The sequence below is a fragment of the Triticum aestivum genome, chromosome 5B, assembly GCF_018294505.1.
Source record: "Triticum aestivum cultivar Chinese Spring chromosome 5B, IWGSC CS RefSeq v2.1, whole genome shotgun sequence".
Lineage (NCBI taxonomy): Eukaryota > Viridiplantae > Streptophyta > Magnoliopsida > Poales > Poaceae > Triticum > Triticum aestivum.
This window is the reverse complement of record NC_057807.1, coordinates 710,846,679-710,873,867: the sequence shown is the minus strand read 5'-3', so window position 1 is coordinate 710,873,867 and position 27,189 is coordinate 710,846,679. Positions and strand designations below refer to the sequence as shown.

The window sequence follows — 27,189 nt, the reverse complement described above, 5'->3', positions numbered from 1 at the left end:
AAAGTGGTCACGCGCTTACGATGAAGGAGGTATGCGATATGGGGACATGACAAGCAACATGGTGGAATGCTTCAACAATGTGTTGAAGGGTGTCCGTTCCTTGCCGGTGACCGCAATACTCAAGTACACTTTCATCAAGCTCAATGAGTACTTCCTAAAGCATTCTGCAAGCACGGCCAAGTGGATTGGGGAAAAGATGGACTATCCATTAAAGGTTCATGATTGGTTGTTGCATCAAGCGTGCAAGTCTGCCAAACAACAAGTGATCACATATAATGAAAAAGAAATGATCTATCAAATCGATGAGCTGGGTGGGACAACAAGGGACGGTAGGTCTTACAGTGGAGTTGCTTACGAGGTGCGCCTTAAAAACCGTTGGTGCCAGTGTGAGAGGCCACACAAGTATCATTGGCCTTGCTCGCATTTGATGACCGCAGCACGGGTGAGAAACATGAACGTATCCGATGGCACAACGGTGCGGTTGCACGAGTTTACATTGGAAAGAACAAGGTTGACGTGGGTGCCTCGGTTCAATCCTTTCCTTGATGCCTCACAGTGGCATGAGTATGTTGGGCCAGAAATTGTGCCAGATCCCGCACCCATGGTGCCTATGAGGGGAAGAAGAAGAAAAAAGAGATTCCGGAGTGACATGGATGATCTAGCTGGATACACCGGAATGAAGCAATTTGGTAGTGGTCATTTCATGGAGCCACCGGAAAACAAAAATTGTGGAGAATGCAATGACACAGGACACAACGTTAGGACATGCAAGAAACGAAGAACCAACACGGGCACTAGTCAAACACGTGGACGGAGCAGTAGCCTTGGAGGGGGCTGTGGCCGTGGAGGAAGGGCTAACATTGGAGGGGGCCGCGGCCGTGGAGGAAGGACTAGCCTTGGAGGGAGTCGTGGCCGTGGAGGAAGGACTAGCCTTGTAGGGGCCCGTGGCCGTGTATCCGGTGGTTCTAGGACATGTCAGGTTGATAGGGGAAGGCCTATCGACGTGTTGCTCAATCCGGATGGTTAAATAATGTGAATGGTACTACTTTTAATATGTTCATGCATGTGTTGATATATTTGCCCCTTTACATGTCAATGTGTTCATATTTAGACTTAACATCTTTATTTGTTGTAGGGCATGGCTTCAGCCGGTTCCATGACAAGGCCACCGTGTGCTCACCATGAAGACATGCCACCGTGAACGAATTTAGTTTGTTAGTGTATTCTGGGATTTGTCATGATTTTTTTTGAAAAACTGTTGTGCTGTGAAGAGAAGTGGGATATAACAGAACAGAGTGCTCTGTTTTCGGAGTTAGAACCCTACCGCCACAGGCCATGGCGGTAGGATGCTGGACCCTACCGCCAGGTTGCATGGCGGTAGGGGGCGCAAAGTTTCTGTGACGAAGAAACCAAAACCGTTGGCGGTAGGACCAGACCCTACCGCCACACGCCTTGGCGGTAGGGTGCTGGACCTTACCGCCAGATGCCATGGCGGTAGGGGGGGCAAATCTTCTGTGACAAGAAACGCCAGCGCCCTGGCGGTAGGGTTGCCCCCCCTACCGCCATGGCATCTGGCGGTAAGGTCCAGCACCCTATCGCCATGGTCTGTGGCGGTAGGGTCTGGTCCCTCCTCTCCCCTGTTTTGCCCCATATGTGTCGAATGTTAGCATAATATACCCAATTCTATCAAATATTAGAATGATCATCTCGCAAGAACATACATAACTCAACTCAACATAGTTCATTACATTCACGAATAACAAATGTTCAAACTTATTAAAACATGACCCGGTTCGAATGACATCGTTTGAAACTAATAACTCATGCTCAACGGCACATTTTCTAAACATGTAACATATCTCTCATACTTATCAAACGTTCAATTTGATCGTCACACCCTTGATTACGCTTCAGTTGAAAGTCTGTGGATCCTGCCCAATGACCCAACACACCATTCATTTCACGGAACCAAGCCCATGCAGCACGGTGAGCGGGATTCTCTGACACACCCTATTTGATTGCCCATCCTATGACCTGCCTGGGTTTCCTCAAGTCCATCTCACAGAATTCTTCTTTGCTTGCAGTGAACGCAATCTCAACTGCCAAAGCGTGTCTGCAAGCATATTCCCGGTCTTGCAGCTGATCAAGCATCCTCTCTTTCTCCTTCACAAGCTTTCGGAATGCTTTTTTCTCCTTAGCATCAGAAGGTTCCTCGATAAAGTGATACTTGCTGAAATCTTTCATGGCCGCATTTGCCTCATCACAACTCTTCAACCATGCTTCACATTCCTTCTTCAAGCAACGGTGTCGCTCCGCCATGATCTTCTCACACGCTATGTTCATAGTCATGGATCGACTATCCATCCTACATGAATATACGGGTTTAAGATGACATAAACAAAAACATAAAATAAATTAATTAGAGTACAACACTCGGTTACTTGATATGACATACAACATCAAGTTCTTAATGAGTTCAAATGTTAAGGGTACAAGTCATAGTAGTTCAAACGACGACCAAGCATAGGGTACATGTCATTACAGTCCAAATGACAAAGATTACATAGCCTCATGCAATACTATGCGGCGTACGGTCCCGGGTTGCAACAAATAACACCATTTCTTTCTTTGACCCATGCCCAACGAGATGCACGGTTCTCATCCGACGAGAATGGTTGGCGAACTAACCAATCAATGACCTGACCATGATTGCCCATGTCTATCTCAGCATATTCTGCCGTTGTCGCACACAATGTAATTTGCATTGCAAGATCACGCCTACAATTTTTTTCCGCCGTCTTGAGCTTCTTCATCAGCCTCTCCTTTTTTGTTATAAAATTTTCGGAACGGTCTTTATTGAAATAATTATATGAAAAGGCCCTACACTCCGCATTCAACGCATCAATGGCTTCGATCCACAAGTTCATCTTTTCCTCAATCAATTCGCGTTCACGGTTCGCCGCCGCCTCAGCAGAAGTTTCAAAGAAAACGAACGGTGCCATCCTACAATTCGAAAAGTTGCTATTAAAGTAACTTAGCTTTAATTGCTTTCTTAAGCATAACCTAATCCCCATTATGTACATTAAGATTAGCACTAGATCTAGGCACACAAACTTTTCTACAAGCAATTCTAAGCACATCATACATAAGGAAATCACAAACATAAACCTAAATGGATCATAGTAATTGATTTGACCACCCCAAAATGATGAGCTAGGGTTTGCAATCAAATGAGCAAATGCAAAGTAAACAAAGATATCAACCAATCAAAATGAGGGGAAATGAGAGAGCCACCTTGAGTGATGAAAATGGTAAGAATCCACCGGAGAAATCTCAAACAAATGAGAGAGATTTGGGAGGCTCTTGTGCTTCAAAGAAAGAGGGGGGAGAGTTGAGCTCGGTGGAGAGGTGATGTGGGCTGAATGAGTGGTTGAGGAGAGGGGGGGGATATCCAGCCCCTCCCCACCTTATCTAGAACACAGGACCCTACCGCCAGAGGGTATGGCGGTAGGCTCCAGTAACCTACCACCGTAGGGGATGGCGGTAGGCCGTTTTCCACGTCAGCGCCTGCCAACGGCCGTCAGTCGCCGTCAAAGTGCCTACCGCCGTAGGGTATGGCGGTAGGGCACGCAAACCTACCGCCAGGCCCTCTAGCGGTAGGCAAAAGGGTCAGATCCCGAAATTTTTCCGAATTGGAGTCAGATCCCGAAATTCTTTCAAAAAGGGTCAAAACACGAAATTCGGCCACCGGACGCCCTCTCCGTCTAGATCAACGCCTTTAAGAGATACTGCCTCCAACCACTCTCCAGACGAATTAGCAAGTATCAATAGACCAATCCGCCACCTCACAGGCACGTCAATGCCTACGAACTGGAATTGGTCAAAGTCCCTTTAGTCTCAGGTTTGATCTCCTCTCAATGTCCCATGCTTTATCTCAATGGCACTCAGTGATACAAATATGGAATTTATGGATAAGTATATTTATTGGATGCATAGTTAGATACTACTTAAATAGATTGCTTTCATGGGGAAGGGAGAATGTACGCGGGGGAGGTGTTTTCCTACAACGACGATAGACCAGACAAGCAATGACACATGGCACGGATATATGTGCACTCACAGTGACATCAGGCTAGCCATAGCGTGAGTAACTTAGGGCATGTACAATGTATAGCCTAAAGGTGATGCCTCGCATGCCATGTAGGATTGGATATGACGTAAAGTAGGTTCGGATAGAGAAGCAGGATCCTCTCCAGGAGGCGGGTGCTTGAAGAGAAAAGGCGTGGTCCGATGACAAAAGCTGAAAAGGTTACAGTGAAAAGTAGAGATGCATGTGTACTGGAGTCTTTATTTTTTATTTTTTAATGAGGCCCACTAGTGATAGCTTGCATTGGAGAGGAAAAATTAATGTAGGTGCTTCAAATTACTTTTTGTCATGGGGCATATGTATCCATATGCCACCATTGTACATGCCCTTATGGTAACATAACGCACCCCAAAACAAATTTACTTGTGTGAAAGGAGTTAATGAAGAGAGATGTTTATGATAACATAATATGTTACTGTAAGATCAAGTACAATAATGTGTTTATAGCCCGCTTACATGGCACTATTGTCTATGTGAAGAAGAGAGACATGAAAAAATGATGGGAGTGGGCTCTCATGCAAGAGCCTAGCAATATGCGTACTCCTAAGCAAATACAATAAATATGAAGAAAAAGATAAAGAGAAGGTGAAAAAAGTAGTACTCTTATAGTCAACCTTATTGTATTAGTGATGATAAGTGATAACTATATTTGACATGGCAATATCATATAGCCGGCAGTTGGTTATACTATCAACCATGCTCTAACATAGCATTTTTCATGAAAAAAATAAGTCTACAAATTAATAAATAAATACATCTATGACACTACTACTATAATACTTTGCATTAAGGAGGTAATAATTTAGATTAGTGTTATATGCACGACACTGGTATAAATTAGAGTAAATTGCTTATATACCATAGACAAGCTCGGTATTGCTCATTTGCCGTCGAACAAACTAGTGTTGCTTATATGCCGCTTACAAGCTTGTTTCGTTGCCAATTTGCCATCGCCGTTACTCTTTTTTTTGCGGGGAATTGTGAGAGCTTTATTCAAACAAAAACGCTCCTAGGATCATCAGCCATCAGGCTACTGATCAGGAACGGGGGTGCAGAGTCTAACCAAGTCTCGGTCACCATCAACGTGCTGGCATGCTTTGCACAAAGATGGGCCGGAAGATTAGCAGACCTGTTTACATGCTGAATTAAAAAAGAATCAAAAGACAAAGTATGCTCTCCAATCTCTACTAGTAACGAGTCACAACCGAAAGAGAGCCGTGACGAGTGTTCCAGAGATTCACTATCTCCAGACAGTCGGATTCCAATATCACATGTGCATAGCCTCGAAGACGAGCAAAGAGAACTCCCTCTCGTAGTGACAAGGCCTCCGCAATGAGGGGGTCCGTAACACCGACATGCGGTTTGGACCAGGAAGCTAGCAACGCCATAGCAGAACGAGCCACACCACCAGCTTCGGCTAGACCCACTTCTGAATTGATTGCACCATCGACATTAATCTTGACAAATCCCTCTTCCGGAGGACGCCAACCATGTCCTGGCAATAGGGTGGCTTGCTTTATAGGAATCTCTAGAAGGCCAAATCCTCTCGAATGTGGCGAATGGAGTAAACTGGCTCGACATGTTCCTTCTCATGAGTCCATCGATTCCGCGACTGCTAGATAGCCCACATCACCGACACGATCTGCTCTCTCACATGATCCGAGAAACGATCATCACATAGAATGTCACGCGCCCAGGTGGCAGGGTGCAAGCATGGGAGTCGAAAGCCAAACCAGGTTTGCGCTTCATCCCAAAATCTGCGTGCATGGGAGCAAGACTCCAATGCATGCATAAGATCTTTCTCTTTGGCCAGGCAAACATTGCATAGACTAAGAGGTTTAATATGTTTGTGCTTAAGGGTAGCTTCATCAAATAAAGTAAAAATACATGGTAAAAAGACCCATCTTTTTCACCCCGCAGAATTCACCCCGATTTCAAGCCCTGTCGGCGGTCGCCATGGCGGAACCGCCGCCGCCCCTGCCGCATCTTCTCCTACCCACCGAAGATCCTCCTCTCCTGGCTGTCTTTCCTGCCGCCGCCGGACATGTAGCCGCCGCCCCTCCCTCATCTTCTCCCGTTGCGGCCGGTCGTGAAGATGCAGCTCCCGCCGCCGGCGGCCGTGCAGTCGCCGATCCCGTCGCCTCCGGCCGTGAAGCTGCAGATCCCGTCGCCGCCGGCCCTGTAGATGTTGTTCCTCCCGTCGCCGGCGCAACAGCTTCTGCTCCTCCCGTCGCCGGCCCTGCAGCTGCTGCTCCCGCCTCCACCGCCCCTGTAGTTGCTGCTCCCGTCGCCCCCCCGCACTGTAGTTGTGGATCCGGCTGCCACCGCGCTGCACCGGCTACTGGACCTCGAGCTCCAGCCGGTGGACCTCCATCCAACGCCCCTACAGCTGCAGGACCTCGAGCTCCAGTTGCCTCCCTCATAGGCACTGGACCCCCAGCTCCAGGCGCCTCCCTCACTGCCGGTGAGGATGTGGCTTCTTCGACATCTCCTCAATCCCCACCACGAATTCCTGCAGTAAGGTAGTTCTCTCTCTGATGTGTTTGTGATATGTTCTCTTGTGATATTTAGTTGCACATTGTGATACGATTGTCGCAAAAGGTAGAGATGCACAAGAGTGGTGATGAGCATAGCAAGAGCAAGAGAAGAAAAGGACAACATCAATGCCTAATTTGCAAAGACTATGGTCATGGATGGAAAGGTTGCAAAAATGCCGATCTAGATGCAAAAGAAGCTAATGCTGATGTCGCAAAAGAAAGAAGGTAAAACTGTAATTTTGTTTACAATTATCATGCATATAGCAATACTAATGTTCTTTTGCTCATGTAGGAAAAAAGAAACAAGTCCAAAGCTGCAGCAAGGAGTGGTGACAGTAATATTCAAGCAATTAAAGGTACTCAACCATCACTAGGTCTTCCATGTCCAACTAGCAACCCAAGTGAAGTAGATGTGGTGAAGTCAACATCATCAAAGACTACATCATCTAAATCTTTGAGGTAAATGATACTATATTTTCAAGGTTAAATTGTATTTCTTTTTTGCAATCATATCATCTACTTTAATATGAGTTGTTAATTTAGGTCAAAAACTGGTTCAAATTAAATTGAGAACACCTCAATGGAAATTGTGTCAACACCAAAGCGACGCAACTGCAAGTCGAAGGCAAAGGTGATACCACCAGCAGCGGACATCCCCGCAATGGCCACTCGAAGCAAGAAAAGGTAACCAAACAGCCCTGTTATGGCCACTCGTAGCAAGAAGAAGCTGAAAGTGTGAATTTGTTTCTTTCTATCACATTGTGGACTTGTTTTCTTGCACTGGACATTGTTCTCTCTTTTGTGCACTTCAATTTCATGTACTGGACTTTGAGTACCATGTCTATTTGGAGACCTAGTGCTGGTTGAGTGCCTATATATTGAGTACCTCTTTTGTGCACTTCAATTTCTTGTACTGAACTATGGAAATATATTGTTGTCATGCTTATAATAGTTTGATCCTCAAATTACAAGGAAGGTGCTGTCAGTTTTTAAAGAGAAATATGTTATTGTCATGCAAGCTAGCTCCAGCAAGGTGCTACCTCTATCCTTGTTATATGTGATGGTGAAAATATTATATTGTTTCCATGAACTTGTTTGATCTTGAAATTACAAGTAAGGTGCTACCAATTTTTTTATACAAATATGTAATCTCAATATGTAATGGTGAAAATATTATATTGTTTCCATGAACTTGTTTGATCTTGAAATTACAAGCAAGGTGCTGCCCTTTTTTTATACAAATATGTAATCTCAATATGTACCGCATGTTTACAAGTAATTGTTCGCAAGCAACCTTATTTGCCATTGAGGGCAAAATCATCATTTTGCTTACTTTAACAGAAGTGTTTCACACCAACATAACGGTTGATGGCAAATTGGCAACGAAACAAGCTTGTAAGCGGTATATAAGCAACGTTGGTTTGTTCGATGGCAAATGAGCAATAGCTGAGCTTGTCAATGGTAAATAAGCAATTGTCTCTATAAATTACTTATTATAACTGAACCACCCAAACGTGGCGCACCTTTCCTTCTCTCCCCAATCGCTAAACATTGCAGAGATCCGACGTGGCGCAAGCGACTGGGCGCCCAATGCAACGACTCTTAATTTTAGAATTCACGGTGCTGGTGGGTGTGTTATGTTTAAGCTAGCCGGTTGGTGACTAGTCACACGTCCGTATGTACCTAATCACACAATTTAGAATTCACGGTGCTGGTTTGTGTTTATTTTGTTTAAGCTGGCCGGCCGGTGACCAATCAATCTTATGTCCTTATCTATCTAATCACATAATTTTAGAATTCACTTTTGTTTAAGCTGGCCGGCCGGTGACTAATTAATCACGTGTCCTTATCTACTTAATCACATAATTTTAGAATTCAACTTTTGTTTAAACTGGCCGGCCGGTGACTAATCAATCACGCGTCCTTATCTACTTAATCACATAATTTTAGAATTCAACTTTTGTTTAAACTGGCCGGCCGGTGACTAATCAAGTGTCCTTATCTACGTAATCACATAATTTTAGAATTCACTTTTGTTTAAGCTGGCGGCCGGTGACTAATCAATCACGCGCCCTTATCTACATAATCACATAACTACAGAATACACCGTGCTGGTGTGCGTGTTTTGTTAAGCCGGCCCGTGACTAATTACATGTCGTTATCTACCTAATCACATGATCTTATAATTCACTGTGCTGGTGTGTATATGTCTATTGTTTAAGCTAGCCCGCCGGTGACTAATCAATCATGTGTCTATCTACCTAATTATATAATTTTAGAATTCACTTTTGTTTAAGCTGGCCGGCCGGTGACTAATCAATCACGTGTCCTTATCTACTTAATCACATAATTTTAGCATTCAACTTTTGTTTAAACTGGCCGGCCGGTGACTAATCAATCACGCGTCCTTATCTACTTAATCACATAATTTTAGAATTCAACTTTTGTTTAAACTGGCCGGCCGGTGACTAATCAATCACGCGTCCTTATCTACATAATCACATGACTATAGAATACACCGTGTTGGTGTGTGTGTTTTGTTAAGCCGGCCCGTGACTAATTACATGTCGTTATCTACCTAATCACATGATCTTATAATTCACTGTGCTGGTGTGTGTATGTCTATTGTTTAAGCTGGCTGGCCGTGACTAATCATATGTATCCTTACCTATTTAATCATATACTCTCTCAGTCCCAAAATAAGTGTTGTTATTTTAATATAAAAGTTGTACTAAATTGATGCTATTTATTTGAAGACGGAGGGAGTATATGTGTTGAAGGCTATATCGATCAACTAAATTCAATCAGTTTCTTAATTGGGACCTCGAGCCAAGTCTAGAAGTATAATGTCTGATGAGTGTTCCCAAAAATCTGACCTGTGAGTTTTTTCCTTCTGTATCGAATTATGATCTGGTTGGCAGCTAATTAAGTGTACTACTCGCTCCATTTTATAATGAGTGCCGCGGTTTTAGTTTAAATTAGAACTAAAGTAATGACACTTGTTTTGAGAGGGAGAGAGGATATGTTAAAAATATCCAAACACCATGGGCCCCCCATGTGCCTTGCTTCGCTTGATAGCTTTATAATCCCATGCGTCCCCGGCTGAGCTGCTGCACAAATCACTTGCTAGCTTCAATTAAGGAGCTAGAAAACAACCAGACAAGCTAAGCGAGGCTGGGAGATCGAGCAACTAGCAATGGCGGAGTTCGCGCTTGGGTTGACCAAGTCGGCGGTGGAGGGGGCGCTAAGCAGGGTGAAGTCGGCGATCGAGGAGGAGGATAAGCAGAGGGTGCGTGTTCAGGACGACCTGGTGTTCATCACCGGGGAATTTCAAATGATGCAGTCCTTTCTCGGCGTCGCCAACGCCGAGCGCGCCAACAACACGGTGGTACGGACATGGGTGAAGCAGCTCCGCGACCTGGCCTTCGATGTCGAGGACTGCGTTGAGTTCGTCATCCACCTCGACAAACCGTCGCGCTTGGACTGGGTGCGGCGCTTCACCTCGTCCGTCATCTGCATCACAAGGCCGCCGCTGCCCCTGGACGTGGCGGTTGCAGACATCAAGCGGCTCAAGACCAGGGTGGAGGATGTAAGCCAGAGGAACACACGCTACAACCTCATAAGTGACTCCGGCTCCAGCTCCAACTCTGCAGTTACTGTTGTCTCTACTCCGGCAGTAGAGCTTAAGCCGGCCAGCGCAGGACCAACATTGCATAGTATCCTATGCAAGGTGTGGGAGGAAGCGGGGAGGAAGCGATGCGGCACGGATGATCTCAAGAAGCTGATCATCAGAGGAGGGGGTGGCCTTGAAGTCATCTCCCTATGGGGAAGTCAAGAGGTTGCACATCTTGGGGTAACACATGTTATTAGGGAGGCGTACAATGATCCACAAATCCGCCAAGATTTCAGTATCTGTGCACGGGTAAAGCTGCTACATCCATTTATCCTTGACGAGTTCCTCAAGAGCTTTCTCGCTCAGTTCAACACACTGCGGCAAAGGAGCACTAGGCGTTCTCACCTCAGGCAGCATATGAAAGAGCATAGGTATCTAGTCATCTTGGAAGATGTACGCACTGCGGCAGAGTTGGATGACATCAGAGAGTATCTGCCGGACACTAACAATGGCAGCCGGATAGTCGTGTCAACACAGCAATTGGGGCTGGCGATTTCCTGCTTGTGGAAGTCGTACCAGGTAGCGGAGCTCAGAAAGTTCTCTCATGGTCAATCGCTTTATGCATTTATCAACAAGGTATGCAGTTAAGCTAGCACTATCCACTATTTGGTTAAACTAGTTGTTTATAATAATAGAACATCTGTATATTGAGGGCGTAATCAGAATGCCAATTTCCATATGCCCGGGGTAATCCATGTTTTAAATTATTTCCACTCACAATTACTGGACCTTCATATTTTTGCTCCTACGTCCAACCAACTGCTCTAATAATTTTTTACCTTGGCGTCCATATCACTTGGAATAGTTTAACTACTTACTCCCTCCGTCCCATAATATAAAAGCGTTTTTTACACTAGTGTAAATGCTCTTATATTATGGGACGGAGGGAGTACTACTGTGTGCGTGTGTGTGCTTGTGCGAAGCTCGGCCGTGTCGTGTTGATTACTCTCTTTGGATCGCTATGTATATAACTCATGCATAGATTTATCCCATAAATACTTTCATATTTTTTTATTATACTGTAGTCTGAAATGAGTTGTCAATGGGACGTAATATCCATGCCAAAGAAAAAAAGGACGTAATATGGTTTGGACATATTCTAGGTAATGGGTACATGAAATTGGCATGTCCAAGTATAAATATACGTAGTGTGTCTTATAAATAATTTCTTGCATTTTTAAATGCATCAAGAGGTTTTTGAGATGTTATTAGATCCATTTAAGTAAACATAAGCTATGAAGAACTTATGATATAATTGAGATAAAAGTTGTGGTCTGCTATATGAAATCACGCTCCTAAAGATTACCTATATATATGATTGAGGTAAAACTGTGTCTATCATAGCTTGCCACAAAACTAGTTAAGCCTTGCTAAACATTTAACGGTTTTAATTGTGGTACCAAGGAGAGTAGTAACGGGATAGATCAACCGTCTACCGATATATATATGATTGAGGTAAAACTGTGTCTATCATATAGCTTGCCACAAAACTAGTTAAGCCTTAATTGTGGTACCAAGGAGAGTAGTAACGGGATAGATCAACCGTCTACCGCGTGGGTGTTATGGATATTTTACATTAGCATATTACAGTTTCAATTTTATTTTGAGCGAGAGAGCGTGTTCAGATGCGCCCAGGTCCGGCTGCTCCGCGTAGTTTGGCGCACGACAGCAATGGCTTAATCCACGAGGATCGCCATTTTTTTTACGCCTTGTCGTTGGTCTATATCAGCTCACCATGGGTTTTCTCCTCTATACGGCCTTCACCAGCAAGGGAACCGCGGTCATTGCCGGTAGTCCGTGGTCCGCCGGCACACCTGGCGCTCATCCGATCCGTGTCTTGCTAGTCCCTCATGGTAGCCGACTAGCCATGCAGCCCCCAAGAACTTCTTGGTCAACAGACCGCACCGCACGCCTGTCAGGCTGTCTTCGACAAACCAGCACCCCAACTCATCCTCCTCATCGTTCTTCTTCCTCAGCTGCCCCCGTGTCCTGTCAATGTTGCTCTTCCTCCCCCGCAAGCACTTGAAACTGGTTGGCGGCCCGGTTATGGAGCCGGTTGCCGAGTGGAGCAACTTCGCAGCGCGTTGCGGCGGTGCTATGTCCTCATGAGCGTGTGCCGTGCCAGGACTGATGCTACCTCTGCTGCCTGCTCCTGCTGAGTGCCCAGATGGCCGCGGGTAGTCCTGGCCATCTCACGCCCGGCCCTAAAATCCAGGGCCTAGGCCCGATGGGCTTGCTTGTGGGCCGGGCTTGGGCCTAAGTTTTGAGCCCACCAGCAGGGCTTGGACGGGGCATTTTAAGGAAGAGACCCGACCCACGGCCCTAAGCCCTAAGGGCTTTTGAGGGCTTTTTACCAGATGGGCTGGGCTTGGGCTTGAAAAGTAGGCCCGATGGTAGGGCCTGGGAGGGCTTGGGCCTCAGTTTTCTGCCATGGGCTTTTTTAGGCCCGGCCCACGGCCAGATATAGCCGTGGGCAACTGGCAGTCTGACAGTCTCACAGACCCTAGCGTAGACGTACTGCGTAGGCACATGGATGAGACAAGGGATGGATCGAACTCTTTGCTCATCGATTTTTTTTTCTTCATTGTGCCCTTTGGCCAAAAAATACTACTCCCTCATTCCAGAATTAACTGACAGTTAATTCTGGACGGAGACTCATATTGTATGCTAGTATTGATAGATCTGACACATCAGATCAGCCAGATGAACGTAATTGTTGGTCCCAATTGTAAGAACCCTAATAGAAAGCTAAAACTGTGCCTACAATTTTTAAGAATAGTCGTACATGTATGTTATGGGATGGAGTATAGACATATAATTTGGGTTTAAAATATAAGTTATTTTTTAAACCGATCATTGATTAAAAAATATGTGCTTAAACTCACGAAGCTACATGTATGAATATTCTCAGATTTTTTTCGTACTTTATACGTAGGCATGATTTTTTATTTTATTTTGAAAGTCGGACAGAGGTAAAAATCCAAGTAGTAATAATTCTCTCTAAATAAAGTGAGCCAAGTAACTAGGTTAGAGTTGAAATATGAAATTCCTTTAAATAAATTTGGATGTGCATATTACCCACCAACGTTTTAAAATGTTAACTTCATGATTGGCCTGTGATTTAAAATTCCATTTCTTGGTTGTGTGCAGGTTCCTGATTGTCGCAGTGATATGAGCGAATTTATTTGGCAATTAAGATGTGGTGGTGTGGTCTCCGTTTGGGGCAACAGTGAATCAACTACTATCCTTGATAGCGTGTACACCAGTATAACCCATAAGTCGAAAGCATTTGAGAACGAGGGAGTAGAATTTGAAAAACACAGCTGGGTCGAGGTACCCAGTCCATTTAAATTTGATGTCTTCTCCCGGCGTCTTCTTCTGAGTTTCCATGGTGATGATTTTGTCGCCCAAGAAGTTGCAGCAGTGGGTAGGATGGGACACCAAGGTGTAGTTCAACGGTGTCAGAGGTTTCTACAAGAATACAAGTGCCTCGTAGTTATTAATGGTCTGGAAAACAAGGATGATTGGGACTCGATAAAATCTACCTTCTTATCCATGTCTACTAATGGTTGTATTCTTGCCATTACACATCCCAGTGTAACAGACGCAGGTGTACTAGCAAGATATTGTGTAGATGAGGAAGATCGAGCAATCAACATCCAGTATTTGGAATCCGACTCCATGCTCCGTCACTTGATAAAGGTATGCATTAGTATATCGCAGGAGCATTTTATTCTCAGTTACTTATAGATACTCCCTCCGTCTAGGTGTGTAAGTCATCTTATGAAAACCAAATAATCCCAAAACACTTAGGCGCGATGCATTAAATTCTATCTCGTTTCTTGTTTCTTGACATATCAACCAATAAGAGATGTGGGGTGTGCATGTTTTTAATGACTTGAGACTACCAAACACGACATGCAGTGGCTAGTTCATTGCATGCAATGCTATTGATTAACAAATGAACGTTAAGTTCTCTCGTTTTCCCCTCCTCCTTGGTCACGGTGCACAACCTAAGATGACTTACTCACCTAGATGGAGGGAGTAAAAAGTATGCATCCCTGGCTGAATTGGACCCAGGTGCCATTCACTGTTGAGTCAGATTTTGCAGAGATAGGTCGAAATCAGAATGCTGTTAGGGCATCTCCAAAGTTGACAAAGCGGAAACAAAGTGTGTGTGTTGGGGGGTGCATTCCGGACCGCTGCCACGCCCCCTCCTCTCTCGTTGGCGTGCTTTCCCGCCCAGCGCCAATTGCCCGCATTCGTGTCAATGTAGAGCGGCTGCTCAACACTGACATTGGCCTAGAGCAAACACAACCTCTCGCTGGTGTCGACGGAGAGCGCCGTGTGCTCGGTGTACGCGTGTGTTCAATGTTGGAGTGACGTTTACTGTAGGAGACGGGATTGATATCTACCATGCCCGTTCAAGCCTGCCCCCCCCCCCCATGCCGCAATTAAGAAGGCTTGTCGACTGAGGAACCAAATCCAGCGCCACGCATTGATGAACCCGGCCGGATGCTTGGCCTCACCAGAATCCGTTATTTAAAGGCGGCCACACCCACCTAAACTCCACATCACAACATATCCGCTCCACATCCTCCTCCCTTGCACCACATCCATCATGACTGCAAGCTCTAGCGCTATGTGGGAGAGCATGTCATCGGAGCAGAAGCACGGGGTGGCCTCCCTTGCAGTCGTCTGGCAAACCTGTCATGCCTGGTGTATCGAGCATGGCATGCCAGCCAGCTTGCCCGAGGTCTCCGACGACAACCCTATGATGGAGAAGGGATGCGACATCGCACCAAACCCGCGCCTGTGCATGCTGGCTTGACCATGGAGCAAGCACGCGCGCACTTTGATGCCTCCATGGCGGAGGAGGAGGAGCCTGCGCCGGCTCCTATGTCGACGTTCCGGCAGGCACAGGAGGAGCATCGATACAACCTATTCCTCCTCAAGCAGCACCGGCTGGCGAAGGCCAAATCTATGGCGAGCGCTCAAGCGAGGAGGCCGTGGCCGCCATGGCAGCGGCAAACCCAAACATCGCTGCGGAGCAGCGGGCGCTCTACGAGGCCGCGCATGCTCAAGGTGCCACTCGCAATGCAGAGGTGGCAGATCCAGACACGAACCAACTGCGCGTCCTACACGCCGGCATAGGCGGTGGAGGATGAGAATGCCACCAACTGCGTGTCCTACACGCTGTCGTCCAACTTTCGGGGGTGCATGTGGCAGGTGGACAGTGACGGACCGTCCACGTGCATCATCGACCTCACGTCCATCGGCACCAGCGACGGATAGGACACGGACTCCCCTGAGGACCAGTAGGGCATGGGTGGCGGCAGGGCATTGTGTCTCAAGTGGGCCGGTCCGTCTTCCATGTTCTTCTATTCTTTCTCGCCGGAGGCCGCATCTTCACTTCACGGATCTTGAACCCCTGCTGCCGCTCATGAAGACGGTAGATGAAGGACGTGGTCGCCGATGCGGAATACAAAGAAAGTGGACGACGGGAGCCACCGTAGGATACGTTTAGGTCTGACTGCTTCTTTTTAATGAAAAATTGTCGAATTGTAATAAGTGTGTTCCGGTTTATATGAAAATCAGTCGATTTGCATGAATTTCGGCCGGTCCGTTGAAATATGGTTCGAGTTGTATGCAGATAGTGTTAGATGGACGGCTGCCGCATCCGTGTCCATGGACGGATACCGGAGAAAATTTAGGGATCAGCGTTAGAGATGCCCTTAGTTACAATTTAGCTAAGCTAGGTAGGAAGCAACGTAGAATAGCACTTGGGTTATGAAACTAACCGATTTCTCAAACGCAGTTGTGTGCTAATCGATTTATTTAACTAACAAATGCATTTCTCACAGGGTTCTCGAATCTATGGAATTGGAGGCAAGCAGGCTTGTCGGAGGGGTCGTCTTTTTTCCGTCAGGAGGGAAGAGGCACGCATCTGGACCAAACAATTTCGTCATGTTGTAGGAGCAAGCTTTCTTCATCACTGTTTTAGAGATAGTACCGTGTTGTCCCTGTGGGGAACAGACGGCGCTCAGAAATCGCCTTTCATCAGAAAAGCGTACTACTACCAACTGCTTCTGAGCCAAAATGACAATATAGTCAAAAGGATATTCGATGATGGCTATATTAACTTGAAATTTACAAAGTTCAGCTGGGTTGATGTGCCGCACCCATTTAATTTGGTGGACTTGTCTTGGCGTTTACTTTTGGATTTCCATTCTGATGATCTCCAAGCCAAGGAAATGTTAGCAGTCAGTATGATGGAAGGCCAGGATGACCCAATTCAACTGTGTCTTAAGTTCATGAGTGAAGACAGATGCTTCATTGTTATTAATGATCTGCGCTGTACAGGTGATTGGGACTCTATAAGGGATGCCTTCTCGTGGTCAAAGGGTATAAAAAGTTCTATTGTTATCATGACAAATGAAGAAAGTGTCGCCACATATTGTACAGATAGCTGTATACATGGATATGGAAAAGGTTTTTACAAGATCAACATCGAAGAAGTAGTCGCAAGCTGCAGTATGACAAAGGTATATATATATATATATATATAGTCGATCATATACTCTCATTTTCATTTTAATTACTCTTAACAGTTGCTGGTAGGTGGTCTACAGATTTGGATATATTTTTATTATTTCTGGCGTTCGTTTTACTGTTATGATTGAATGTGAATAAAAAATCGCTCGCAAAATAGTTACTCTAACAGTTATGTATCTGGACCGTACCCGCAGGATTGTGGATACACTGGATACTACGGAAATGAAAGTGGTGAGGTTTCTCGCTTTTTCTCCAACAGAAGGGAAGAGGCAAATGACTGGGCCCTGACATTTGGGCTCGTTGGAAAGCTGTTTGAAGATGATCCCGACTATTCATTCTATACTCATGTTGGTTTGCTATCCATATCGGGAATCCCTGGGGTTGGGAAATCAGTGCTCTGTAGATATATCTACAGCAAGGTAATGCTTTCTAGTAGAAAGAGATTTACATCCTTCAGTTGGGTCGATGTGCCACAACCCTTCAGTTTGATGGAATTATGTTGGCGGCTACTTTTGGATTTTCTTTCGGATGATCTCGAAGCAAAGGAAACTGCGACCATTGGTATGATTGACGACGGTTCTCGGGATCACATTCAGGAGTGTCGTGAGTTTCTGCATAAAGAATGCTTTGTTGTTATTGATGGTCCGTGCTCTACACGTGATTGGGACTTGATCAGAGATGCCCTCTCACCCGAGAATACCAAAGGATGCATTCTTGTGATTTCAAATGAAACAAATATGGCCACATATTGTGTGTCTGATAAAAATCAAGTGGTCGGCACACAAGGTCTAGAACCTAATGCAGCTCTTCTTCTTTTCGAAAAGGTACGTATGTTTACCGATTCTAGTTTGAACCTTGATGCTCTAGTTAATATTAATATATATATATAGTAGTATATGCATATGAAAATACATCATACACTCCTGCAAAAAATACATCATACAATTGGGTGCAGACATCATGTCTCTTTTTTAAGGAAGATATTGTCTCATATATTCTAGCTATGTTCGTTATGGACCAGCACCCATATGTATCTCCGATTTTTTGAGGAATTCCACACATCAGATTTGGAGGATGGGAGGGTAATGCATGTGTTTTCTTGTGAGACTCAATTTTCCAATCAAAATTATGGACTAACTGGTTTACTCGGCTAGTGAATTACAAAAGCCTAAGACACCGACAGCCACAGAACCATACATCTCCACGGGCCGAAGAGGAAGTCCCGCCTGCCAGAGACAGAATGGGGGCAGATGTTCTATCACACGCCTTCCTGGTCGCTCGTCTGATATCCTAAGTCTTGTTGCTCTAGTTCCTGAGAGCATCTCCAGCCGTTGGCCTCCTAGGGGGCGTGTAAAATCGACGCCTGGGGATGAGCCGGCGCAAAAAAATGACCTGGAGGCGAGTTGATTCTCACTCGTCGACCCCAGGGCCGCCCCAGATGCCGTCTAAATTTCTTTTTAAAAAAACATTTGGCGAAATTCGGCTAAACTCGGCTAAAATTCGGCAAACTTGGCATACATTAGACATGTTCGCGGTTTACATAGCAAATTTATCTAAAAAAAGGCCTAAACTAAGGGGCAAGGAAGTCGCTGAACGCGGCGTAGTCGCCGCCGTCGGCGACGGCGTTCCTCACCTCCTTGGCGCGGCCGCCCCTGCTAGACCCCTGCCCGGCGTCACCATGGCGGACCGGTGGCGGTGGCGGCGCGTCGTCGTCGTCGCTGTCGTCGAGGACGACGACGCCACCTTCATCGTGGCCCCGGCGGCGATGTTCGAAGCGCTGCAGGCCGGCGCACTTATGCTCCATCTCCATCTTGAGATAGTCCTCGCGCTCCCATTTCAGGGCCGCCTCGTCGTTGAGCTCCATGTCGCCGTGCTCCGTCTTCACGGCGGGAAGCCCCGGCTCCGTTTTCACGGTCGCGAGCCCCGGCTCCGTCTTTGGCTTGATGAAGCGCGGAGGAGCCGACGAGGAGGCGCGCCGGCCGCCCTTGTTTATGATGATGCCGGCGTTGCGAGTGCGCCGGCCGAGCGGCGTCTCCGTGTCGGGCTCGGCCTTGACGCCGAGTAACGCCGGAGAGCCGGAGGAGTGAAAAGAAGAGCGTGAGGAGGAGTGCGAGGAGGAAGTCGAGGAGGAACAGAACCTCCTGGGCATCCATTGCCCGGCACGCCGGCGGTGGGCTGGGGCGGCCGCCGTGGGAGGGTATGTCAGCAGCGGTTCGTTGCCGCCCTCGAGGTACGACAGCACGCCGTCGAGCGTGTGGCCGGGGGTGCCCCACCACACGCGGCGCCCCTCGCTGTTCTTCACGCCGCCCACCACCGGCGCCCCGTTGGTGGATGCCAGCCTCTTCTCCTAGCGGCGCTCGAAGTACGCCGCCAGGCCGCGTGGTTGTCGGCGGCGTACTGGGGAAGGGCGAGTTGCTCATCGGTGAGGGAGGCTCGCACGCGGTCGATCTCGGCAGCGAAGTAGGCGGGGCGCGCCTCGACGTCGGGCAACGGGGGAATGGCCACTCCCCCGTTGCTGAGCCTCCACCCCGTCGGCCCGGTGCGCATGTCCGGTGGCGCCGGGATGTTCGCCTCGAACAGGAGCCACGACTCCCACTCGTGGAGCGAGCGGCGGCCGAAGCCGTTGGCCGCTGCCGCGTCGCCGGGGAAACGCGCGGCCATCGGGTGTCGGAGTGAGGGAGAGGGAGGGAAGAAGCGTCGGCGAGAGGGACAGCTCGGCGGCTAGGGCTGGTGTGGCTAGAGGCGAGGGAGGCCACCGGATTATATAGCCGCGCCCGTGTGTACGCGTGGCGGGAGGGGAGGCGTCGCCGCGCTGCCCCGTGACGCGCCGCCCGTGATGAGGAATCAATGGCAAGGCTGACCGGCGGCGGCAGCGCGGCAGCCTTGACATTGATTCCCGCGGGGACTGAGGTGATGAGAGCGACGAAGCGCCCATCTTCCTGACTCGGTGGGCCCGCGGCTATTTCGCGCCAAAACCACTCGCCCCGGCGCCCCCCAGCGCGCCGGGTTCGGTCTGGGTCTGCCGGCGCTGATTGCGGTCCAAGCCGGCAAAAAACGGGCTTCTGAGGACGCGACTGGACCGTTTTCTCGACGCCGACGCGGAAAAATCACGTGGGAAGACTGTGTTGGGGAAGCGGCTCGAGATGCTATGAGGCAGCCATCGTAGGAATCTGCCACCGACGATCTGATCATCATGTCACACATATTTCTTCTTCCCTCCTCTCTCCCCGCCACCTCCTACTTGCACTGGCAAACCTGCCCATGCTACTGGATGTTGTTGGAAATATCCTCTAACCAGAGATGGTTTGGGTATTCCAAGCATGTTCAGAGGCTTCCTCAAGGTCAATGCCATTATCGAGATTTGGTATTCGATGGCTGCTACTAAATTTTCCCAAATTATCTGAGGGCCGTGAAGAAATTAACCACGAACTTCCAGGCGGCATCTCCATGAGTTGCCATCAGGTCAGTCCTCGTTTCTGTCTTTGACTCATTTCCTGCCCTAGGGAAACAACCACTTTGTAAGTCAGCTGCAACAACGAGGAAACGTGGTTGACCGCTCCATCCATTAATTGTGGGGCCCACCATTGACATGATGGGACAACAACAATGCTCAACAGTGGCACAACCATAAAGCTGGCCGTAATGGAAGTATTATAACTAGTAGTACCATACTACCTTCGTCCTGGTTTATTGGTCGCCATTGCATTTCGTGTCAAATTTTGATCAAAAAATTGACTAACAAAATGTTAATGCATGCCAACAAAAATTATATTGTTGGATTCGTATTTGATTATAGTTTTCAATGATATAATTTTTGATGACATGCATGGACATTTTGTTAGATAAATTTATGGTCAAAATTTAGCACGAGAATACAATGAGGATCAATAAACCAGGATGGAGGTAGTATATGTCAATTAGGCAATTTTGATGATGTGACACATAACTAAATGAAAAAATAGAGGGTCGAATATCATATCATCATAAATATCTACTATTATATATCTTGCGTGACAATAAATAAGATCATCTATAATATTATGCATTGCGGAGATAGTATTATAATGCATGATACTAACTTACGGTACTACCCATTACGGACAGCCTAATTTTCACTTTTCCCAATCAGCACACCATGTCGTGTTGTGCATGCATGATGATCCTTTGACTTCCGACGACCTTCATTGGCCTGTGCATGCGTGCTGATGTATTTAATTTCTTTGTGACCTTCTCGAAACAGGCTCTCGCACCATTTTATAAATAAAACACCAAATAAAGTACACGGTTGAATGATACAAGGAAGTGAGGTGACCCTGTTACAATGCAGATCCTAGAATATCCTGGTCACGTAGAAACTATGCTACCGAAGGAGAACACGGGAAGAAATGAGTACAACACCACGCTACGCTATCGATGAGTCGTGGGACGACCTCTACATCCTCATGGAGGCGCAGTTGCCTGAGGAGGAGCGCACCCGGCGAAAGGCCAGATCTTTTGCTAGCTTTCTGGGGCTTCTAGAATAAGTTGCCCTCTACCCTTTGTGACGGGGCTCGAGCGGATGCGCTTGGGGCGGCGCGGCTTGTCGGCGAGGAGGTGCACGGAGGCGTTGCGCTGCTATGCTGGATGCAGAGGGAGCGCGGGGCGCGCGTCCCTGTCCGCGTCGATCTGGCGCGGTGGGTGATGTCCGCGGCGTGGGGAGGCGCTGCGCGCGTGGTGACTGCTGTGCGCGGCGGCCTGGGGCCATGCGGGTGTGCGTGCTCCGTGATGTGCGGCGCCGTTGCATTGGCTGGTGAGGATGCATGCGGTGGTCGTGGCAGGTCAGTTGGGCGTGGCCAGAAGGTGTTTGTAGCCCAGATCTGCGCCCTTTGCGCTGATGTGCTCGTGCACGCGTGTCTTGGCGGCGCGTTGGAGGAGCTGGGTGCGGGCTGTTGCTCGCACGGTGGTCGCGGAGCTGGCCGGTTTGGGCTGGCAGAGGGGGGCCCATGTTGCGTGCCGTCTCTGCGTAGGGGTGAGGTGTGACGATGTGCTTGTGTGTCGTGGAGGTGATAGGTCGGATGGGCTGACCGGGTCATGGGATTGGGCGGGTGAGGTTGCCGGTGAAAACGGTACTCCGGCGGTGGCCGGAGTTGTCGATGGCGGCGCCTACGGGCATCGTTTCTTTGTTGAAGGCATCGATGTTGTAACCCTCACCTTCCTTCCCGATCTTCTTCGGGGGAAACCCTAGATCCAGTTTCCGGATCGGACGATGAAGACACTATTGCATTTATTTGGTGTCGTGTTCCCTTTTGGGGGCATCGTTTTGGAGTTGGACTCGGTCAGATGGACTTAGGGCTCATCGAGGTGGTTGACGGAAGTTGGCGTGACATCTCCGTGTGAGCAGCAGAAGCACCCGTCACATGCAAGGTGCGCGAGGCAAGCTATGTCTGCTAAACTCATGGGATTGAAGCGGCATATGTTTGCTCTATCGGACATAGCGTTCCTCTTTGATGTCATCGAGCTTTGCGGATATGCTTGTGGCAGCCCGGATTGATACGACGGTTTTTGGTGTGTATTTTCGTAGCAGCGTAGGCGCTCGAGTACCCGACCGGGTTGTTGTGGGGTGTGGCCTGCTGGCGTGTTGTATGTTTTGTGTGCTTTATGTCTAGTCTAGATAGGCGTTGTTTGGGTTTTCATCTGATTTTTCTTTAATAAACCAAGCAGTTTGGGTCCTTGTACCATCTTCTTTTTCACAAATGAATATAACAGCTCTCCTGTTATCGTTTCAAAAAAAAGGAGGACCAACGGAGCCATATGGAATTTTCGTAATATGAGTCCCTACACATCTCTGTGGACACATCCGGACATGCCCATTGACAGTGATCGGATAGTGCCCATATTTCACTGTGCATAACCGTAGTCTTCATTTGCAGTCACCAAATCCATGCAACAATGTAAACAAAATAACATATATCAACATCGAACAATAAATTTAGAGCATAGTTCATCGGGCAGTGCCAATCGGACCCAAAAGACATTCTTCGTCAGATTACTACAAAGAAAATAAAACAAGATAAAATGTAAAATTCGAAGGTGGTCGGAGTTCACCGCTTGGTCAAGCCCTTGCCCTTGCAGCCGGCGGCACAGTGGTCTATCTACTCCGTGTACGGCGTGTGCGACAGGAGGATCGTCGTCTTTGGTGGTGGCGGTGCTCTCTGACACCGACGACATGTACCCAGACATGCAGCGGATGGCGTGGGCCTGCTCTCGCGCATGGCGCTCCGCCTCCACGCTCTCCTTCTCCCTCGCGAGGCACTTGGACACCTTGAGAGTGAGGCGGAGCACCTTCGCGTTATTGCGCCGGAGGTGCCGCGCGTCGGACTCCGCCGTGGTCAGCAAGCGCGACCTCGCGGAGGAGCACCTACTCCGGGTCGACGGGATGGAGCATGCGCGCTAGAGGGAGGAGTCTCGCGCTGGGTCACCTTCGCCTCCGACTCTGGCATTGCACAGGCGCACAAGAGCCGCGGGCATGAGCAACCATCGTTGCCCGGGCGGTGCTGGCGCCGGAGGGGAAGGGGAGACACCCTCCCTGCTCCGGATCTGGAGCGGGTCGGGCGACCACGGCCCGCATTCTGTCGGCGGGAGGTGGAGGAGCTAGCGGACGCGACGGAGCTCGAGCTCCCGTCAGTGTCCAAGTTCGAGTGCTCGATGGTGATGCGGATCGCGAGCTCCTCGTCCCGTGCATCGCTGCTAGATCCAACGTCCTCCTCCTTAACGAGACCGTCCCAGTCCATGGGATCGAGCTCGCTGCCGGAGTCCTGATCGGGCTTGGCCATGGCGAAGGGGAGGAGATGGATTTGGGTGGAAGCGAAGGCGATGAGGAGAGCGGATAAGACGAGTGCGGACCAAGAAAGTGAGGGTTTGATTAGGGTTCGTCCGACGGAGTGGGGTATTTGTGGTGTCATCGGTGGGGGGCGGCGCGGGCCCTAGCGGGTCGATTTGATGTGGGGCCCGCGTCTGGGCGCATCCGGGCACTCCCATATCAGCCCCAGATATGGGACGGGTATGAGGAGTACCGGTCAGTCCAATCTTTTGGACAGGATATGAGGCGTCTGGTTGGGTTACGTTTGTACGTATAGGCACTGACCGTGCAGCCCGTCCGAGCATTTGGGACGTGTATGGGGTTCCCGTTATAGATGCTCTTGAGTTATTATCGTTTTCCAAATTGATATTTTGTACATATGCCGTTGGAATTTAATGGACTTCATGATCTTAATTAGGTAGCTTTTGGTGGCAAGCAATTGAGTCCCGAGGAGACTGAGATTTCAGAACTTATCATGGCCAAGTGTGGCGGACTTCCCAAAGTAATAGCTGCTATAGGGGAACAATACATAGCACGTGAATGGGGCATAGATTTTCTGAAGAAGTTAAATAATGACTTCATGGGTACGCTGGAGACTATGCCAGAATTCTATAGTTTAAGGGGTCTGTTTGGTTGGATGCAATCCTACTTTGATGCATGTTCAGATGCACTCAAGCCATGTATTTTCTATCTCTCGGTCTTTCCGATAGTCACTGATGTGAGGCGAGGGAGGTTGCTGAGGCGGTGGATCGCAGAGGGTTATTCCAGGGACAAGTTTGATATTACTGCAGAGAAAGACGGTGAGAATTTGTTCTATGAGTTGGTCAAGTTGAGCATAATCCAGGAACCACCAGGACAGACTCATGACGACAGGAGAAAATCCAATGATCCAGACAGCAAAGTAGACAATGTGTTCCAAGTCAATGGTTTCTTCCATGGATACATTATCTCACGACAATTGGAAGATAACCTTGTGTTTGCACTGGAGGGGCACTGCAACCTGAACTCGCAACGTGTGGGGCAACACCTGACCATTAGGAGCAGCTGGGACAGAGATGAGAATGTGTTCAAGAGCATGGACTTGTCACGGCTACGGTCTTTGACAGTGTTCGGGGAATGGAGGTCATTCTTCATCTCAACGGCGGACGGTAGCAGCAATATGAGACTGCTTCGGGTACTTGATCTTGAGGACACGGCGTCAGGTGTAACAAATGGTGTCCTCGAGCAGATTGGGAAATTACTTCCTCGTCTCAAGTTTCTGTCTGTACGAGGATGCAAAGAAATTACTCGTATGCCAGACTCGTTGGGTGGCTTGAGACAGCTGCAGACTCTGGATGTTAGCCACACCAAAATAACCAAGTTGTCATGTGCTATCATCAAACTGGTGAAGCTTCAGTACCTGTGTGCAGGCACCACTCAAGACGGCGATGCACAGCCAGTAGCAGCTGACCCTGATGGCATGAGCAGAAGCCAAGCAGCAGCGGTTGACCATGATGGCATGAGCAGTAGCCAAGCAGCAGCAGCTGACCGCGATGACATGAGCAGAAGCCAAACAGCAGTAGCAGTACCAGCCATGGACGGTGATGTGACGAGCACAATCGAACCAGCAGCAAGAGCACCAGCCGAGGGTGAAAATTCATCGAGTACACCAATGCAATGGAGGAGTAAGACCGAACGCAACTTGGTGCAATCCTATTCTTGCAGCTGGTCGTCCAAGAAGAAGAAGATGATGAAGAAGAAGAAGCAGTTTGATTATGGCGGTGGTGTCAAGGTTCCTGCTGCAGGTTTTGGGAATCTAACGGCCTTGCATAGTCTTGGTATTGTGAATGTGAGTGGTGCAGGCGGGAAGGCCATCCTCAAGGATATGGAGAAGCTTACCCAGTTGCACAATCTCTGTGTGTCAGGCATCAGCCAGAAAAACTGGGACAACTTGTGTTCAGTCATCTCGGGTCACGGCCATTTAGAGTCCTTGTCAGTGCGACTCGACTATGATGAGTCTGAGCAGGAGGGTGGTCTGTGTTGTTTAGATGGCATCTCCGAGCTACCAAAGACACTAGACAGCCTCAACTTTTATGGGGGAAATGTCTGTGCATCCCCAACCTGGATCTTGAGGAATCCTCGGTTTTTTCAAGGTTTTTGGGGCTTGTTCAGGAACAATCTTGTACTTACTCGTATTGAGTTGACAGTATCAACGCAAGAGGACATAGACAGTCTTGGTAGAATTGAATGTGCAAACTTGTTTGCCCATCTTTGTGTCAAGCCGATTCAAGGCAGCTTGCTCCGTTATGGTTGCGTTGGGTTATTTGGCATGCCCTGCGGATCCGCCACAGTCAAGATCGAATGCAACAGCAACGATTTAACGCTGGTTTTTGGACCTCATTCAACGGAACATGTGGAGGTGCTGGAGGTTAACTGCTTTTCTGCTACTGAGTCGTCTTTGGTGCTTTATGGGCTAGAGGAACTAAGGAATCTCAAGGAAGTGTGCCTCAAGGGTTCCTACAGCGACCAACTCAGGCAGTATTTGCAGCAGCAAGTTGACAGGCTTGAATACAACAATCGGAAACCTGTGTTGAAGCTGGAGCCCCAACACTCAGCTCCATCTACTCCTTGTGCGAGCCTGAAGCGCCTATTTACATGAACTTTCCTGTTTGTAATCTGTAATAGAGTGCTACTATTGTACTATCTGTGATCCCAAAGTTAATTCCGCAATCAGTATGTATGTATGTATTATTACCATCTTGGCACAACTTTGCCTGCTCCTCCGTCTTAATTTGTCCAACTGTCGTACTGTACATGATAAATAAAGGGCAAGTGTGAGCTAAGGTACAAGGAAATTGTTATGATATTAAGAATTAGCACCCATTGCTCACTGAATTATGCAAGTGTGTAATATTTACGGTTCACATTCACCCTTAGGCGGACGAGCCGCCGGCAACGAATCCACGTCGGGTCTGCACACCGATGCCCCGTCCCCCGTTTCGATCGGCTCTGCTGCAACTCTGCCTGACGACCGGTGCCCTACTTCGGTCTAGATCGGCATGGCCCTCTTCTGCCAAACCCTGCCCAATCTCCTCAATCAGGGATCTTAGCTTCCGAGACAAGCTGCAAACGAAACGGCGGAGCAGAGCGTCAGAAAACAAGACTTGTGGCAGAGCATTTCAGCAGTGGTCTTTTCTTGATCCTCTGCTGACACAGGTATTTGAGAGAAACCAGCGTAACCATCTAAAAAGCAAAAAAGTGTATGTTTGGATAATATTTCTAGCATTTGATCAATAAAAGGTATAGGGTAATGATCCTTTTTAGTAGCTTTATTTAACTTACGAAAATCAATTACCATCCTATAACCTGTAATAATTCTTTGCGGGATCAATTCATCTTTGTCATTAAAAACAACAGTAATACCTTCCTTCTTAGGGACACAATGGACAGGGCTTACCCA

General features: G+C 48.0%; 2 protein-coding genes across 4 annotated transcripts; both read left to right on the top strand.

The window, feature by feature from the left end:
* Window positions 1-5,994: 5,994 nt before the first annotated feature.
* LOC123117881 (atherin) lies at window positions 5,995-7,635 on the top strand. 3 transcript variants are annotated; one of them, XR_006457551.1, is made up of 4 exons: window positions 5,995-6,669; window positions 6,753-6,909; window positions 6,977-7,143; window positions 7,228-7,635. XR_006457551.1 is itself a non-coding variant. In XM_044538548.1 (2 exons), exons 1-2 carry the CDS (start codon window positions 6,035-6,037, stop codon window positions 6,769-6,771), a joined length of 654 nt encoding a protein of 217 aa, XP_044394483.1. In that variant the 5' UTR covers window positions 5,995-6,034; the 3' UTR covers window positions 6,772-6,910. The 3 variants fall into 3 exon arrangements, 1 of the variants encoding a protein (XP_044394483.1); XR_006457552.1 differs by having other exon boundaries at window positions 6,749-6,909; XM_044538548.1 differs by lacking the exons at window positions 6,977-7,143; window positions 7,228-7,635 and having other exon boundaries at window positions 6,753-6,910.
* A 2,157-nt stretch (window positions 7,636-9,792) lies between these two features.
* LOC123114468 (uncharacterized) lies at window positions 9,793-26,494 on the top strand. Its single transcript, XM_044535955.1, has 5 exons — window positions 9,793-10,933; window positions 13,508-14,059; window positions 16,222-16,902; window positions 17,107-17,736; window positions 24,169-26,494. The coding sequence occupies exons 1-5, from the start codon at window positions 9,881-9,883 to the stop codon at window positions 26,386-26,388; spliced, it is 5,136 nt and encodes a 1,711-aa protein (XP_044391890.1). The 5' UTR covers window positions 9,793-9,880; the 3' UTR covers window positions 26,389-26,494.
* Window positions 26,495-27,189: the final 695 nt, after the last annotated feature.

What these genes read in the sequence shown, in the direction of transcription:
- LOC123117881 (XM_044538548.1), top strand. Translation starts at nt 6,035, where the DNA reads ATGGTAAAAAGACCCATCTTTTTCACCCCGCAGAATTCACCCCGATTT.
- LOC123114468 (XM_044535955.1), top strand. Translation starts at nt 9,881, where the DNA reads ATGGCGGAGTTCGCGCTTGGGTTGACCAAGTCGGCGGTGGAGGGGGCG. An exon ending in TGCTCCGTCACTTGATAAAG is followed by an intron (nt 14,060 to 16,221) that starts GTATGCATTAGT and finishes CATTTCTCACAG; the next exon opens with GGTTCTCGAATCTATGGAAT. An exon ending in CAAGCTGCAGTATGACAAAG is followed by an intron (nt 16,903 to 17,106) that starts GTATATATATAT and finishes CCGTACCCGCAG; the next exon opens with GATTGTGGATACACTGGATA.